Source organism: Diplotaxodon limnothrissa, linkage group LG4, assembly GCF_057381915.1.
Source record: "Diplotaxodon limnothrissa isolate DT_005_m linkage group LG4, D_limnothrissa_male_GT1.1, whole genome shotgun sequence".
Classification (NCBI taxonomy): Eukaryota; Metazoa; Chordata; class Actinopteri; order Cichliformes; family Cichlidae; genus Diplotaxodon; species Diplotaxodon limnothrissa.
In genome coordinates, this window is record NC_140599.1 from 28399919 (window position 1) to 28416900 (window position 16982).

General features: G+C 38.6%; 2 protein-coding genes across 2 annotated transcripts; both read left to right on the forward strand.

The window, feature by feature from the left end:
* Positions 1–2031: 2031 nt before the first annotated feature.
* Positions 2032–9362, forward strand: retsat.2 (retinol saturase, tandem duplicate 2). The gene is made up of 11 exons (XM_085352775.1): positions 2032–2251; positions 3089–3271; positions 3451–3692; positions 4682–4883; positions 4971–5168; positions 5253–5372; positions 6486–6624; positions 6922–7031; positions 7116–7285; positions 8528–8687; positions 8784–9362. Exons 1-11 carry the CDS (start codon positions 2032–2034, stop codon positions 8930–8932), a joined length of 1893 nt encoding a protein of 630 aa, XP_085208901.1. The 3' UTR covers positions 8933–9362.
* A 706-nt stretch (positions 9363–10068) lies between these two features.
* Positions 10069–16106, forward strand: cdk21 (cyclin-dependent kinase 21). Its single transcript, XM_085351810.1, has 7 exons — positions 10069–10298; positions 13059–13191; positions 13275–13442; positions 13630–13739; positions 13884–13934; positions 14703–14835; positions 16029–16106. Exons 1-7 carry the CDS (start codon positions 10069–10071, stop codon positions 16104–16106), a joined length of 903 nt encoding a protein of 300 aa, XP_085207936.1.
* Positions 16107–16982: the final 876 nt, after the last annotated feature.

The window sequence follows — 16982 nt, forward strand, 5'->3', positions numbered from 1 at the left end:
ATTGGCCAGATGCTGGTCGGTGTGTAGAAAAAAACAAAACTCATTTGTTTGGTGGTGGCTATGCCGGAGCCTCCACAGATTCATTAACATTAATAAGTGGTGGAGGCCAGCAGGTGGATGAGAGAAAGGGGAGGCAGGAGAAGGAGAGACCCGAGGCGGCCGCCGGTCCGAGTGTCAGGTGAACTGAACTTCAGGTAAGAAGTTATGACCTGCAGTCTGTCTGGGTCAGATATAAACCAAGTTTAGGTGGAGTTTATTTTCGTTGTGCTGACTTTTTACAGTCAGTTACAATAACTCGTACTGCGTGCTAGCTAGCATGACAGAGTGTCTATACAGCTGGGTGGGTGCTATGATGTTACTGATAGTGAACTTTAATTCACAAGCTTAGTAGAGTTGCCAACCATCCCATACAAAGATGGAATCGTCCCGCATTCAGAGAAAATATTAGGCGTTTGGTGTTGAGCTGAGAAGGGACGCAGTTTGTCCCGGACTTCAGCTAGAATGGAAAAAGGCACAAAGGTGGATTTATTCTGTTACTCTGCACAGCTGCCTCTTCTCTCTCCCCTGTTGCTACTTCAATCATGAAACTGGTCAATCATAAGCTGATCGGCTTTTCTCTCTTGTTTGTTTATCGCCCACTTTGCGCCAGAAAGAGGAAACCGCCGGATGTCGCGCTAAACAACAGCAGCACGTTTAAGCTTGATCAGCTGTTGTTAGAATTTATTTAATATTTCTTTCTAGTAGCTGATGTTTGCTGGAGCCACAGCTGTAAAACCTGCTGGTCATGATATCGGTTTGGATATCTGGTGAGAGGGAAACATGAAGATGAAACCAGGAGATGTCCTTACTGAATCATTAGAGCTGAAGAGCTGATGGAGAAACAAGTTTACCTTTAAGGTGACATGAATGAGTTGAAGGGTTGGGTTGAATATTAACAAACATGCCATATTGGCCCAGTTTATTTCTCTTATCATTGTTGTGAGGAGACCATAAATAGCGTTTGTATTTTCTGTTGTACAGTTCATTTGCTATTGTGGAGTTCTTGTTATGGATAAAAAGTGTCTTTTTTTTGTTTCAAAACAGCTGATAACTATTTGCTGATAGCTGCCAACATCTGCGAACAAATATTCTATAAAGTGGTTCTATATATTGTGTAACTGTTCATACAGAGCGTTATTAAATTTATTGCTAATGCAATCATATGGCACACTGACTTCTGAGGAAATTTTAAATGGCACTTGTCATCAGAAAGGTTGCCTACCCCTGGTGTAGAGCTTACTGTGAGGTTTTGGTAAAGTCTGATTAAATGGGTGTTAAATATAGCTGTACTTAAATAATTTCCTCCCCAAATACACAAATGAGGGTTTTAAGAAGCTTTGAAACATCACACAATGTTCCTCAGCAAATAAGTGTTTTTTAAACATTTAATAAAATGTCTAAGATAAGCCGGAGCGAGGAATTCTGTAACTGCAAAGGTGGAAGGTGTTTACCTTCTAGGCAACTTTTTAAAACCTTATTACGCAGAGACAGCCCAATTGTAAGATAATTTATTAGCATTATTGTAAGGTCCTTACCTTACAATGTAAAGCGCCTTGAGAAAACGGTTTGTTTTTGTTTGTTTTGTTTGTTTTTTTTAATAGTTAATTTAATCAGTGGTTTAACAAAAGTAAAACACTGCAAAGAGATGTTGTGGATCATGTACACTACCCTGCTGAAAAGACAAATTTTATGCTTTGGCCATGGAACTTTTACAAATAAGATGAACACTGCTTTATGTGAATAAAGCAGCAGCAAAACACAAGGACGATAAAAGCAGCAGCAATAAAAACGTAATAAATTCATTAGGACACAGTAAATTTCAACTTAAAAACATAATAAACACCAAAGGAAGCTGTCACGTTGAACTTGACGGTAATTGGTCGAAATATAATAACGCGTCCCAAAAGGGAGCTTCTGATTGGGCAGTTTCGCCACCTGTCAGTTATGTGGGCGGTACTGATCCGAGCTGTTAAGTAAAGGCTCTGGTTTTTGATGGAACCCAATGAGGAAGTGAACGCCGTGACTGTGCAGAGTGGTTTGGGAAGGGGCGCAATAATGATCGCTGTGAGCATTATTTGTGCGGCGATTGTCATATTTTTATTACATTATGTCTTCGGCGGCCGCGGGCCTGATCCCTTTGAGAAGGACACTCGTGAACCGCTAAAGAAGAGAGTTTACGACAAGAAAGAGAAAAATAAAGTGCTGAAGCAAGGTGAGTGAAAGGTCCATTACACGCGGAGTTATGCAGGTCAAGTGTCAGCCTTTGCATTTGAACTATTCAAGTCAACTATTTGACTCATTCTTATTTATATTTGTTTGTGGATTTTTATAAGTCAGCAGACAGATGCTTAGCCAGAACTGAAACTGGAAGTTGTTGTAAATTGTGCTAATTTCATGCACTCCTCATATAAACATATATAAATAGATATAAGATGAGATCTGTGGGTTTGGAATGGACGTTGCAAAGTTTATAAAAGTGCAAGATTCCTTTGGTACTTTTGCCAAACCAAGACTGCAAAAAAAAGGGAGCAGCCTAAAAATCTCAGATAATCTCTGCACAAATAAAAAAAGGAAGAAGGAAATCTGGACAAAAACTGGAGATCACAGTCTACAAATTTACAATAAACATGACTTGGATATTTTATGTTATTACATTGGGAAAAAATATGAGGAAAAAAAGTACTACAAAAATGTGTAAATGTCATACTATAAACTAATAAATAAGTCACAAAAAATAGTTTTTTACCCCTCAAAGTTAGAATCCTATAAATATACCCAGTCTGCTGATTTTTTATTTTTTTTTTACCCCATTAAACTTCCCATTTTATTTGGTTTGAGAAATTGTAGTTATATAGTAAGTTGTAGTAATAGCCTGAATACACCATGGTATGAAAGTGAGCAAAACAGAATATCTGGAGTTTTTGTGAATCTGACACCAATTATGTTTTAAAATGATTCTTATTGGTAGTGCATGACTAGGATTCTCCAATTTATTACTGTTATGCTAAAACCATGCTGGTGATTGAATGGTTTGTTTCCACTTCTTTAGGTTTTGTGGCCAATAGAGTACCGGAGAACCTGGATGCCATCGTCATCGGCAGTGGGGTTGGTGGGCTCGGACTTGCCGTGCTGCTTGCAAAAGTTGGAAAAAGGGTTTTGGTTCTGGAGCAGCACAGCCGGGCCGGAGGATGCTGCCACACGTTCACTGAGAAGGGCTTTGAATTTGATGTTGGTGAGATCAGTGACTCGTGTTACCTTATTATTCCCTAAAATTAAAATATATGTATTTTTTAAAGAGGAGAGAAGATTTGACAGTTTTTGCAATGATGATCTTTGGTTTGGTGAATACTTTTCGATCTCGATTAAAGGCTCTGAAGTCTCCTCTCTGTGATCTACACAATCATCCCACAGGAATCCACTACATTGGCGAACTGTTGGACCACAAGCCGTTTCGATGCATGCTGGACCAGATGACCAATGGACAGCTGGAGTGGGAGCCCCTGGAGAACCCATTCGATCACGTTGTGCTGGGACCTCCAGAAAACCGCCGCCGGTACCCCATCTACAGTGGCAGGACTCGCTTCACAGATGAACTGAAGAAGTGTTTTCCAGGAGAGGAAAAGGCTATTGACGAGTTCATGAAGCTGGCCAAGGTAGAATCACAGTTTAGTTTGTGCCTCTGCAACTTAGTGACTTTTATTAGCATTGCAAACGTATTTTTTGAGTAATAAGTAGGCTCATATTTTATTGGGTGGACCTTTATTTGTTATTCCAGCATGTGAAGACCTTTCCTCCTGGGAACTGTGTGTTTATGCACTTTTATTAGCCAACATCTGTGGATGTTGCACAGATAATCAGCTGATAACTCAAAGGTCGGATTCATGAGGCAGCATCTTTTTTTTTTTTTTTAGCTGCAACATTACACAACTTCACTCAGACTGAGTTGCGCCAAAGTTTGCCCTTCGGCATGCAAATACAGGAGCAGTTTTTCCTTGGTGCTTTTGGAGGGCACACTTTTTAATTAACCTTCTTCTTCTCAATCGCTTTAAGTTATGCAAACAGTCTTTGTGTCTCTGGTTCAGATCTTTTGAAACGTATAATAATAGTTTCTCTCACAAGAGGATTTTTCTAAGAGACTCTTTATCTTTCTTGGAACCGTGTCAGCGTTAACTAACTTCTCCCAACAGATACAGCTCAATATTGTAAAACTGATCATTTTTGCAGTACTTTTGGTCTATTTTACTCCACAAAACAAAGTGATCCATTTTTGGGAAATTAGAGCATATCAAATATTGATAGCAATAACAATACATTATTAATTTATCATAACGTTTTATGGAGTAATAAGGAAAGGTGCACTTGGACTGGCCTCATGGCACCTTATGGCCAAGTTTTTATGGCCTTCTGGCACCACCCATCTGTTTCACAAACATACTTCTTACATTTGTCCATTCTCCTGTAGAAGTATAGCCAGGAATATATTTCCTTGCTGTTGCCACATGATATGTAATGAGTATGAATATTATGTAAATTTAGTGATAATTTAAAAATATTTAATTATCACTAAATGTATGTAATTTGTAATCACAGGAGACAAGACTACTTTGCTTACACTTTTTTCCACTGTGTGTTTCATGTTCAGAAAACTGGAAACGGAGTTTGGTTCCTCGCTCTTCTGAAGATTCTCCCTCTCCCGCTGGCTAAGTTCCTGGTTCATACCGGCCTACTCAGGCATCTGTCTTTCTTCTTCAAGATGGCTCCCCGCAGCCTTACAGATGTGGTCAACGAGCTGACAGAGAACAAGGACCTCAGGGCTGTCTTCAGCTACATCTTTGGCACCTATGGTGAGCCCAGCTATGGTTTTAGTGGTGTAATCAGATCAGTTCTTCGCTATGCTGTTCTCACTGTTGGTTTCCATCTCTGATCTGCAGGTAAAATTCCCAAAGATGCCAGCTTTGCCATGCACAGTTTGCTAGTCACCCACTACCTGAATGGCGCCTGGTACCCTAAAGGCGGAGCTAGTGAGATCGCCTACCATATGATCCCCATCATTGAAAAGGCAGGGGGCGCTGTTCTGGTTCGAGCTCCAGTCAATCGCATCTTATTCAATGATGCCAAGGAAGCTTGTGGTGGGTCCTCAGTTTCTCTACACACAGTTAGCTCAACATCCCACAGAGGAGGTGATTCACTGTGTTTGTGTTTTATGGTTTCAGGTGTCAGCGTAATGAAAGGTCAGGAGGAAGTACACATCCATGCTCCTCTGATCATCTCTGATGCTGGCATTTTCAACACATACCAGAAGCTGATTCCCAAAGACCTCCAGACCATGCCAGGTAAGAAAGGACTTTATTTGAAGGAACATTGAAGATGTTTTTGACAGGAAAGTGGCAAGATAGTGGACACTGTCTTTGCTAAGCTTCAGGCTCACTCCTATAAACAGTCAGCTTGACTGGTCATATTATAATAAGCAGGTGTCAACTGAAAGACCTCTCCCAAACCACACATCATACTCACCACTGAACTGTTTGCTCTAGTTACAGTGTCACACTGTGTTTACCACAAACAAAGATAGATGCCCATGTGCAGTCCCCACTCTTTCTCAGCAGTCTACCTGCTTTTATACATATAACATTGGACAAGTTACCCAAGAGAGAGAGGGAGCTCAGTTTTAAGAGAAGCCATCTCAGATTTTTTGCAATTTAATTACCTTCCCTCTGAGCATAGTCGACAAATAGTGAGGTCTTACTATCACCCAGTACTGACAATAACTGTGATTTTTAAAAATATATATATAAATATCTTATTACAAATATAACTTAACTAACATAACTTTTGGCACAGCTTTCAAAACATAGACTTACAGCATGATAAAAGGTCATAGGGTTAGCAGACTGTGGACTTGTGTGAGCACAGTGGCCGGGGATGAGATCAAATTCCTGCCAGAGTTGGCTCAGTCTGCTCCTGGGTCCAGTTACAGTTGAGGAGGTAAAGTTGATCAGGGCTCCAACAGACTTGTAACTGTAACTAAGGATTTTCTTTATTCTGATCAATTAGAAAGCCCCAACATAGAAAAAACATCTTGCTAACAGTTCCTTTATTTGTATGATTTGCAGCCTAAACCCTGGATTTTCCTAACTAAAACACCAGCGTGTCATGATATAAAACGGAGAAAAGTACCCAGCCCTCACATTTGAGAGGATAAATTTGAGAGATAAGTAAATAACAAAGTTCCTTGTTCGCCCTTTGCTGATTGAGTCACTGAGTAATCATGTCAGCACTCAAAGACCTTAAAGAATAAGTACTGATGCTGATGCACAGTGCTACTTGTTGCAGTACTTGTTTTTCCCTCTAATCAGGGGAATGACTCATGCTTCTAACATCAGTTTTATATTGCTTTGATCTGTTTGTAAAGCTGTACTGTGTGCTGTGCCTCTGCTGCCTTCCAGCTATCCAGAAGCAGCTGAGTATGCTGAAGCATGGTGAAGGTGGTCTGAGCGTTTTCATGGGTCTGAATGGGACGAAGGAGGAGCTGGGCCTGAAAGCAGACAACTACTGGATCTTTGCTGAGAACAATTTCGATGAACTGTACGATGTCAAGCTTTTGTTTTCATTCCTTTTACAATTAGGACCAAATATAGACTTTGGTATTTATAGCCAAATCAGAATATTACAGCATAATAATGCGATACACAAGTCTAAAATCTTACCTGTACATTTTTTTTTGCCACAGCAAGAAAGTATCAGAAATGTCTGATTTTTCATGGTGAATGATAGAGAGAAATGTTCAGAATGCAGATGTTGCAGATGCCTAAAGGTAGTTTTTGGTCCAGTCCTTAATGTCAGTATAAATTCAGAAGAGTCTCTTATTTGTATTTTTTTAAGGGTTATGAATTATATGAAGAAAGACAGAGAAGAGGCAGCAAAAAATGTACCTCTCCTCTTTGTCGCCTCTCCCTCAGCTAAAGATCCTACTTGGGAGGCGAGATCACCAGGTACAGAATCACAAAATCTCAACTCGATAGATTATTTTATTTTATTTTTTTCAAAAACAGTCTCATTTTTTTTCTTCACATTAGGGAAGTCTACTTTGAGTCTGGTCACTTTTGCCAAATATGAATGGTTTGAGGAGTGGAAGGATGGCAAGGTGACAAACAGAGGGCGCGACTACACGGAGCTGAAACAGGCATTCATTGACACCATTCTAGAAGTAGTAATGGATGTTTTCCCCAAGATCACCAGAGACAAGGTAAAAACTCTTCCCATGTAGCTTCTAGTAGATGGGCTTAATGATGGAATTTGGCACTTATGTACTATATAAAGCAAAACTTCGGTTACAACCACCTTATTTATATAACTTAATCAAGAATGCACTCAACAGCTATGGCCTTTGGCTCCTAAAAATAAGCTCTAGGAACAATCTGTCTTCCATTGCTTCAAACTCTCTCAGTCCTGCAGAACGTGCTTTCTTTTTATTGTGGCTGATCTCTCATGAATCGTGGTGGAGCAATTCTCCAAAGGGGAAGAATAGAAGTTTGTGTAAGAATTCTTTTATAATCTAAAATTCTCTGCTGCACAATTTGTTAATAATTGCTCATTTTGAACTGACCATCAAAGCAAAATCACCATTTTAAGACCACTTGTTGCTGAGTGTAGTTCACGAGTTTGATTATATCCCCACTTTATGTACACACCACCTGTTTATGGTGGGAAAGTTTCAAGGGTGGCTAAGAAGTCACATTGCAGAGCCGTATTAGTGAAGCCAAAAACAGATTGTTGTTGTTTTGTCAAAGAGTGACAGTGGTGTTGTATTGTGACAGATCTAAGGAGGGAATGGTTCAGGCTGCATAAAGTTGGAGGTTTGAAAAACAGCTAAAACATCTTTCTGAAGCCAAACAGTTCATGACTAATACAATTAGGACCTCTTTACACCACAACATCGGATTTGAATTCAAATAAACAATATGTTAAACAAGTGCAGACTTTCAGCTTTAGGCCAAAGGTTTTTGCAAACGTTTTTGCATTAACTGTTTCAGAGGCTCAGACATAATTAGATAATTGCCTGACAAGCAGTTTAATAACCAAGTGACTTCCGTATGGAACTGTATCACTACTTTTTATTAATAACGTGTCTGCTAATAATAACCCAAAGCATACTGCAAAAACAACCAAAGGGCTTCTCAAGGCAGAGAAATCAGACATTTTTCAAAAGCCAAATCAGTCACAACCCAACAGAGCATGATTTTTAGTAACTGAAGACATGCATTTTAGGTTAACTGGTGATCATCTATCTGTGTTAGCCCTGTAATAGATTAGTAACCTGTCCTAACCTGTAGTCCACCTCTTGGCCCATGACAGCTGGAAAATAGGCTCCAGCCGAGCTGTGACCCAGAATGGGACAAATGGAAGAAGACAGATGGATGGAAGCAGTCTTGAATTCCTAGTTAAATAGTTCTGTGCAGCCATATATTTGTTTTTTCTCCTTGTGCAGATTGAATACATTGATGCTGGTACTCCCATAACAAACACACACTACATCGGAGCCCCCAAAGGCGAGATCTATGGCGTAGATCACAGCATCAGCCGGTTCGACCCTGAGCTGAACATTACAGTGAGAGCTCAGACGCCACTGAAGAACCTCTATCTGACAGGTGTGTGTGAATCTGTGTGTTTAGAACATCCAAACATCCAGTCAGTGTGCTGTGATTTACTTTGCATGTATAACACTTGATGCCTTTGTTTCACAGGCCAGGATGTGTTTCTGTGCGGTTTCGCCGGTGCCCTCGCCGGAGCTTTCACTTGCGGCTCTGCCATTCTCAAGCGAAACCTCCATCTGGATACCATCGCCTTGGCAAAGAGGACAGCATTTATTAATACCAAGCTGAAAGGGGAGTAACTGCCTAACACCATTCAGCTGAGAGAGCGCTTCATGCAGCACTTAATCAGTGCTGTGACACTTTTGCTCATCAGTAACATTAAAATACTGGAAAGAGTTTAATCTTCCATAACACTTGGAGAACTCATATTAATTTACATTTCTCTTCCGCGGTTTGGTTAAGTTGTCTGTAATACCAGATTTAACATGTCTGAATAATGTGGTCCTTATAAAAGCCTACTTGTACTTACTCAGGCTTTAACACGACTCATGTAAATGCTTTGTGAGTCATTCACAGACAGAATTAATATCCACTGTGTTGTGTGGTATTTTATGCTAATTTTCTTTTGCACATAATGTGCCTAATTATGACATATGTTTGATTTACTTTTTTTTTTTAAAACAGTTCTTTCATTAAACATTAAACAAGGGGTGCAAATAATAAAATGGTTACAACTGTATCTCTGGTGCACTGTGTGTTTTATGAGCAGGTCAGATTAATTTCTCATTGTACTGGGAATATTTCTATTCCCAGTACAATGGGAATTAGAAATAGTCCATGTAAAGCAGACCCACTTCAGTAGTAATTATTAGGATCTAACCCAGCTTTGAGTGAATGACTAAAAAATGGCCACTTGCCAAAAGCTCTTCTTTGTTTATTTGTTTTGTTAATGTCCAACACCTGAACGCAGCATGCTGTGTACAGTGACATTTGACAGCAGCGTGGACACGTGTACCAGGAGTGGGCTTAGCTAAACGCAAGTTTTGTGCTTTCTGATTAGTTGGCGATTAAAAGGGGTGTGATTTTTCTCATAATTTCTGTCATGCTGGTGACAGTCACGCAAAGACATTTTCACGTCGTCGCCGGGTGGTGGCGAAAAGGGCGCTGAACACTCTCAGGTAAAATTAAAAAACGACAGTAGCTATTTTAATCATAATTCAGAGTTTATTAATACATAAAAACAACGGTGTTACAGGTGGTTTGAAGCGGTGCTGTGACAGCTGGTTATTACCGTTTGCAAACCCTCAGTTTACTCGCAGAGCCTCATTAGCTAGCTTACTGTGACTGCAGCTAGAAGGGCGTGTGAGCCGTTGTCACCCTAAAAGTGTGTCTTTCGAGCAAAGTTCAGGTTAATTTACCCTGAATTTCAAGAACAATGAGCATCGGCACTCAACCTTTGTGCTATGAGCTCTTGGCAGAAGTAGGACAAGGCTACTATGGTAAAGTGTACAAAGCCAGAGAGGTGGGAGAGAAACAGCGCCTCCTCGCGGTTAAGAAGTTCACCATCCACGGAGACACGTCGGAATCCGGAATCCCTGCCTTCATGATCCGAGAGGTGGCGCTGCTGCGCAAGATGCAGCACTTTAACCATCCCAACATAGTCAAGTAGGTTTATATGTCATTTACAGTCCTAATACAACACAGTGTGACATAATCTATCTTTAACATGAAACATGAGTTCAAAGAAAGGCCTGTTTTTAAAAAAAAAAATCTATTTATAAAAAGAAAAAAAAAGGTATTTAGTGCTTCAAAATGTTTTAATGTTAAGCACTATCACTCAATGTATAGTTTTTTAAATTAACAAGACTGGTAATTACCAAAATCGATTTGATGTTTCTGCAGTGCTTAATTCACCATTATGCACGAGCTCTTTAATCCAAATGCTATTTTTTAATGCTAAAATATAATTATTGTTTTTAGCTAATGCGTTTTCATATTCAGTTCAGTTCATTTTATTTCAAACATTTCAAACATATGCTTTCACAATCATTACAAAATATCCTTCCATTATTTGTTTGAAAAGGAGTAGGCAGAAGTATTTACTTATTTGTCCCTGCCCCCTCAAGTTTTACCTCTCATTCATTTAATTTTCTTTTAGTCTTAAATTAAACAAACAACATAAGAAACAAAATAAAACAAAACAAACATACATAAATCAAAAACAAGAAATAAGCAAGCCCCACCACGGTATAGTTTCTTTCATATGAAAAATACAGAATGTGTAAATTTGCAGATTCACAAGTTATGGAAAAACAAACAAACAAAAAAACCAACCCAAAAAAGAACTAAAACACCATTTCCAGCAACATTACCGTCCTGGGTTAACCCTGTTTTCTTCATTCTTATACTTATTTAAAATGAGGTTTTTATAGTTTAATTTTTTACTTTCTTTTATTTACAGAAACAATTTTACAATTTACAGATTTCTTTTGGAAGCAATTTATTTCTTACTTTATACATTATTTGCACTGTTTTAAGCTTCACCAAGTCTTGGAATTTAATAGCTTGCATTTTGACAAAGAGTGCATTTGTATGGTCCCTGTACCCCACATTATTTATTAATCTAATGGCCCTTTTCTGTATTATAGTTATTGTTTGTGTGTTACTTTTGTATGTGTTTCCCCAGACCTCTACACAGTAGCTCATACATGGCAGTAGTAAAGCACAGTATAAAATGTGCATTGCTTTCTGATCCAACATATGCTTTGCTTTCCCCAGGACGGAAATGCATTGTCAACACATATTTCTACTTTGATGTTTCTCTTTTGTTTTCCAAATAACATAAATCTGGTTTTATCTAGATTCAATTATAATTTATTTATATCAAACCACTTCTTTAATATCGTTATTGCCTGTGTGACCATCTCCAAAACCTGTGGCAATTCCACACCTGAACACAGTATATTTGTGTCATCTGCAAATATTACAAACTTTAAAATCTGCAATACTATGCAGATATCATTTATGTACATAATAAACATTTTTGGACCCAGTACTGAACCTTGAGGTACTCCACAAGCTATATCCATCAAATTAGATTTATATTCATTTATTTGTACATATTGTTGCCTATTCCCTACATAGCTTTTTAACCAGTCCAAAACCACTCCCCTAAACCCGTACCTTTCCATTTTTTTTATTAGAATTTCATGATTAACAGTATCAAACGCCTTCTTTAGATCTAAGAAAACTCCGAGCACATGCCCCTTATTATCCATACATTCCGTTATCTTTTCCATTAAATCTATTAGTGCCAAAGCTGTTGATCTGTTGCTTCTGAACCCATACTGACTATCTGTCAGTAATTCATATTTTTCCACAAAACTGTCAAATCTTTTTATGAAAAGTTTTTTCAGTATCTTAGAGAACTGGGGGAGTATTGACACTGGTCTATAGTTTATAAAATGATGCCTTTCACCGGTTTTGTAAATGGGAATAAATTTAGCAACTTTCATTTTTTGTGGAAAAACCCCTTTTTGAAACGACAAGTTGAATATATATTTTAATGGTTTTACAATACCATCAATAACTGTCTTTACTGTTACCATATCACTATCATTCCAATGTGTACTGGTTTTGTTCTTAAGTCCTCTAACTATGTCATGAATCTCTTTCTCATTCTTAATGAAAAAATATTTACATGATATTTTTTCATTAAGAATGTGTTTTCTTGCTTTTTTAAAAGATGTTCTTATTAGATGTTCATTGTAATAAAAGCATTGTAATATAGAACTTACCTTACGTTTGACATTAAACTGGATTTGCAACTAATTGGTCACTTAGAAATTACAGCAATAAAAAATGGCTACACCCTAATCTGTACTGACATAGGGAGAGAGGCACCTGAACAGGTAACCAGGTGTGACACAAAGAAGCAAACCACACTGATGTCTTCCAGATGCTCTAATGATGATCTTGAGTTGCTACATTTGAATTTTTTAGATTAAACACACTGATGATACACTTTTACATGTAAAATCTAAGTATGAGATGCTATTTTTCCAGTTTGTTAGACCTGATGTTATTTACTCTGTAGCTTCATTCTGTAGCCTCTGAAAGCTCTTCGTGTTACATGCACTATGCTTGATTTGTTCCTTTTAATTTTATGGGAACGCTTACAGGGTAGCATTGGAAAATCATTTCATGGGTATCTGTGTACAGTCTTTCAATCCTCTATTATTGTTAACATCCTGCCACAACTCCTGTCTAGCCTCACTTTAAACATCCCTTTGTCCTGTTAATTTCAAGCTTTCCACAATTCTAAATTGATTTTTGGACATTTATCCTAATTTGGTTTCATTTTACTTGTGCACTAATTGTGTGCATTGACTTGTTTCAACTCTACCGCTGTATACTACTCTGCAGGCTGTTGGATGCATCTGCTGTACCAGTGGGCGTGAGCCTGGACCTCACACTGGTCCTTGAATACATTGACCAGGACCTGTCCACCTACCTCTCAAAAGCTCCTGCTTCTGGACTGAGCCGTGACTGCATAAAGGTGTGAGTCACGATCTGATATTGCTTTGCAGTCAAAGCTCACAGCTTGAGATAGAATCGTAATTACTGCCATGCTGCTCCCAGGATGTGATGCAGCAGTTGCTGCAGGGCCTGGACTTCCTACACATGAACATGGTGCTGCACCGAGACCTAAAACCAGAAAACATCCTCATCAGCAGCCGTGGAGAAGTCAAGATTGCAGACTTTGGACTGGCACGGATCCTCACCTTTAATATTGCTCTTACCCCAGGTGTAAGTGAGACAACAGAAATTTGATGTTAAGCATTACGTTTCACTACAATAATCCTATCTTCACACAGTTTTCTTATACTCGGCACTGTTCTTGGGCCTGAGGTGAAAAAAAACGTATTCCTTTTCTTTGCTTCTTCCACCCCCGCCTGTAACTTTATGTCTTATATTCTCTCCCGTTTCTGCTCAGGTGGTGACACTCTGGTATCGAGCTCCTGAGGTGCTGTTGAACTCTGTTTACATGTCCTCGGTGGACGTGTGGAGTGCTGGATGCATCTTTGCTGAGCTCTTCCTCTTGAGGTAAGAGCTGCTCAGACTTTGTATCGCTGGAAGACATATTTGACGCTGGAATGTTATTCTAAATTTGGAGATAAAACCTTCTGTACAGTTGTGAAAATAGAGATGAAGTTGGCGTGTGATTTGAGCTGAGCTTTGTTCCCACAGGCCGCTGTTTCGGGGATACACAGAGGTGCAGCAGCTGCAAAAAATCTTCCAGTGAGTGTTTTTGTTTTTTGTGTATATCTTTAAAAAAAACGGGGGGAGAGCTTCTTTGCTCTGCACTGCCTCTCTGCTGTCATGCAGGGTTGTTTGTAACAATAATACTGAAAATGCACCAAGAAACACAGGAAGCGGTCAAGCATTTGAATTTTCATCCCTGTGGTGCATGTCATCGTTGGTCCAAACCCAAACCAATCGGGATAAAGCCAACCCAGAACCAAAGTAGGCCTTTCTATTGAGGGACTGGGGGCTGCTGGAGGTTAACTTTCTCATTTCTTAGTTTGCTTAATCCTTTATTGCTCTTCTTGGGTCTTAGTCTCCCCACAGAGATGGAAGCAGAGGAGACAAAGAAGAGACAAGGTGAAATTAGAAAAGTCTATAGTCAAAGATGCGGTCAATGCCAATTTTACCAGTTTTACAGCTGACTGCAAGAATACGCAAGAAAATTTGTCAAAACATTAGTAACCCCCTCCTCTAATCCACGCAAGCCATCCTCCTCACCAAAAAGTTTGTAAACATATCCAAGTTTGTTTACCTTTGTTGTATCAAGGACAATGAAGAGAACTGTTAACCCTGTTGATTTATAACATAGTCACATGGGCTGTATGCAGTCTTGCTTTTGTCCAGATGCAACTTTGCAAACTTTAGCCATGGCCTTTAGAAAGAAGAGGGAGAACCCTTCCATACAAATCATACCTTTTCTGATTGTACCATACTCTGTGTTTTGTGCTGCTGCACAGTTGTTCCTTGCTTTATGTTTTTCAGGGTGATTGGTTTGCCTGGTGAGGAGGACTGGCCCACAGACAGCCCGATCTCATATTCAGTCAACTGGGGACCTCAAGGCTCTCTGACCAAGCTGCTGCCCAACCTGGGCCCAGATGAGAATGACCTCTTGTCTGTGAGCAGATCTGTGTTTGTGTGTTCACGTTGCACTTATGACAGCTGTGTCCACATCCCCTCCGTAATCACTCGTTCAACACAGTAGAAAAAATAGAATAGTTGAATTTGTGAAAAAAAGGGCATGAGATGTACACAGCCCTGCTGTCAGCGCTATGAGGCTGTTTTTAGTCAGAGCGGTGCATATTTAGCTTATGTTGCCATGGCAAACATGTTTGCCACATAATGTTTACCTTGTTTATCATCTTAGTTTAGACCGTTTATATTTGCAGAGCATTAAAAAACAGCGGAGTTAAAAAAAAAGTTATTTTTTCAGGACACATTGATGCCACTGCATTTAAACTCAGGACTGAAAAAAAATGTGCGTCATTCTGATGGAAACGTTACATTTTAAACCTAATGTCATAGCAGTTCTGTTCCTGTTACACAGCTTGCAGCCAGTGTTCCCATATCCACGCCTCTACGGAGTACCCAAACTGCCCAAAATAAAAAAGGAAATTAATTAATTAAAAAAAACCTTGTCATTAATTATTATGCCATTTATTAAATTAATATTAAAACTCATGATAATTTTTTTCTAAAATTTCTACTTTTATATTTATTCCCTTTCTTTCCATTTTATTTTGTTGAATTTTTTTAAATTCAAATATATTTGCATTATTCCGCCTAATTAAACAAGGCTGTTTCATCTCCTGAAATTATTTAAAGAATAGCCCAAAAGTTAACCTACTGATAAACTTTGAATGATGGCCCCTTATTTGCATAAAGAAACAGAAGTGCATTAAAAATTATACAATTTAAAAACATTTGAAAAAAAGTACAAAAAGGAAAAAAAAATACATAAATAAAATAAATATATAAAAATAAATAAACTATTTAATAGAAATATTAATTATACAAATTAATAGTAAACTGTATTGTAATTACACTCAGTAAAGTATTGTAATGACTAATTACATTTTTTAAATATTTATTTATTTGGCATTTTTGGTCCTCCATAATGTGCAGTGCTTGCTTGCTTTTGTGTCTTAATATAAGTAATATTTTGTTCTTTGGGTTGCTGATTTGAATAAGTGATAATTCAAAAATCTGAGATTAATCAAAGGCAAACAACTTTGAGAATGTGGTTTCACAAAGTAGGGATAGTAATTGTCTGTAAACCGTTAGTAAGGTGTAACATCTCCTCACCTGCAGCAATGTTTGGTATTCACACCGAGTCGCCGCATCTCAGCCGCCAAAGCCCTGGCTCATCCTTTCTTCATGAAGCCCTGAAGATCTCGGTCGAATGAGGAGAGGAAGAAAGAGCAATTCAGCTGCTGCTCTGAGCTTCTCCCACCTACATAATAGTTTTGTGCCATAAAATCCACCGTCAACTTTGTTTAGAGCGCAGTTTGATTATTGCCTTTGAGAGGTTTTAAACTGCAGTCACACCATCATGAGAGACTGTGGTCAGGTCTGAGGTTTCCACCTTTTTATACATCAGTCAATTAGGATGCCTGACTCGCCGAATATGGATGTTATGGCACACAACCTTGAAGACAGTGGGTCGTATTTCGATAAATTCGATAAATTTCAAAACATGAAGCGGTTTTATTTTACACTGTTATAATTTCTTATTTCAACTTCATGTGTTTTGTGTGTGTTCTTTGATTTACAGAGTGTGCTTGTTTTTTGTTGTTTGGTTTTACTGTTTCGTTACATGCTTCAAAAACCTATTATGAGCACCTTTAAGTTTGTTGCTGTTTCTTTAACACAAAAAATCGTTCTAGAGTTGATTGAATCGGAGGAAATTTCACACTTATTTTTGATATTGTTGTAAAAATATTTACTGATAACTGATGGTGTAATCAGTATAGAGCACACTGGTATTTGTGTGTGTATTAACAGATTGTTTTATTTTTCTACACAAGTTGCACTGTTCATTTCAAAAGCATTCCTATAAATAACTGTCTCTTACATTGGGCTGAGTTTGAATTTTGTTCCTTGCTGTGTGTTCCACTTGCACTTTCAAAGTGCGAAGACAAGGGGGCGCTGTTATAACACTTTTTTCCAACAGGAAGGGAGCCGTTACAGTGGAGCCTGCCTTCACATTTACAGGTTTCACAGTAGGGACAGGTTAAAGGAAAGCCCTGAACTTTTGACCCCTTC

What these genes read in the sequence shown, in the direction of transcription:
- retsat.2 (XM_085352775.1), top strand. Translation starts at nt 2,032, where the DNA reads ATGGAACCCAATGAGGAAGTGAACGCCGTGACTGTGCAGAGTGGTTTG. An exon ending in GGGCTTTGAATTTGATGTTG is followed by an intron (nt 3,272 to 3,450) that starts GTGAGATCAGTG and finishes ATCATCCCACAG; the next exon opens with GAATCCACTACATTGGCGAA. An exon ending in GAAGAACCTCTATCTGACAG is followed by an intron (nt 8,688 to 8,783) that starts GTGTGTGTGAAT and finishes TTTGTTTCACAG; the next exon opens with GCCAGGATGTGTTTCTGTGC.
- cdk21 (XM_085351810.1), top strand. Translation starts at nt 10,069, where the DNA reads ATGAGCATCGGCACTCAACCTTTGTGCTATGAGCTCTTGGCAGAAGTA. An exon ending in GCTGAGCTCTTCCTCTTGAG is followed by an intron (nt 13,740 to 13,883) that starts GTAAGAGCTGCT and finishes TTGTTCCCACAG; the next exon opens with GCCGCTGTTTCGGGGATACA. An exon ending in CAGCTGCAAAAAATCTTCCA is followed by an intron (nt 13,935 to 14,702) that starts GTGAGTGTTTTT and finishes TATGTTTTTCAG; the next exon opens with GGTGATTGGTTTGCCTGGTG.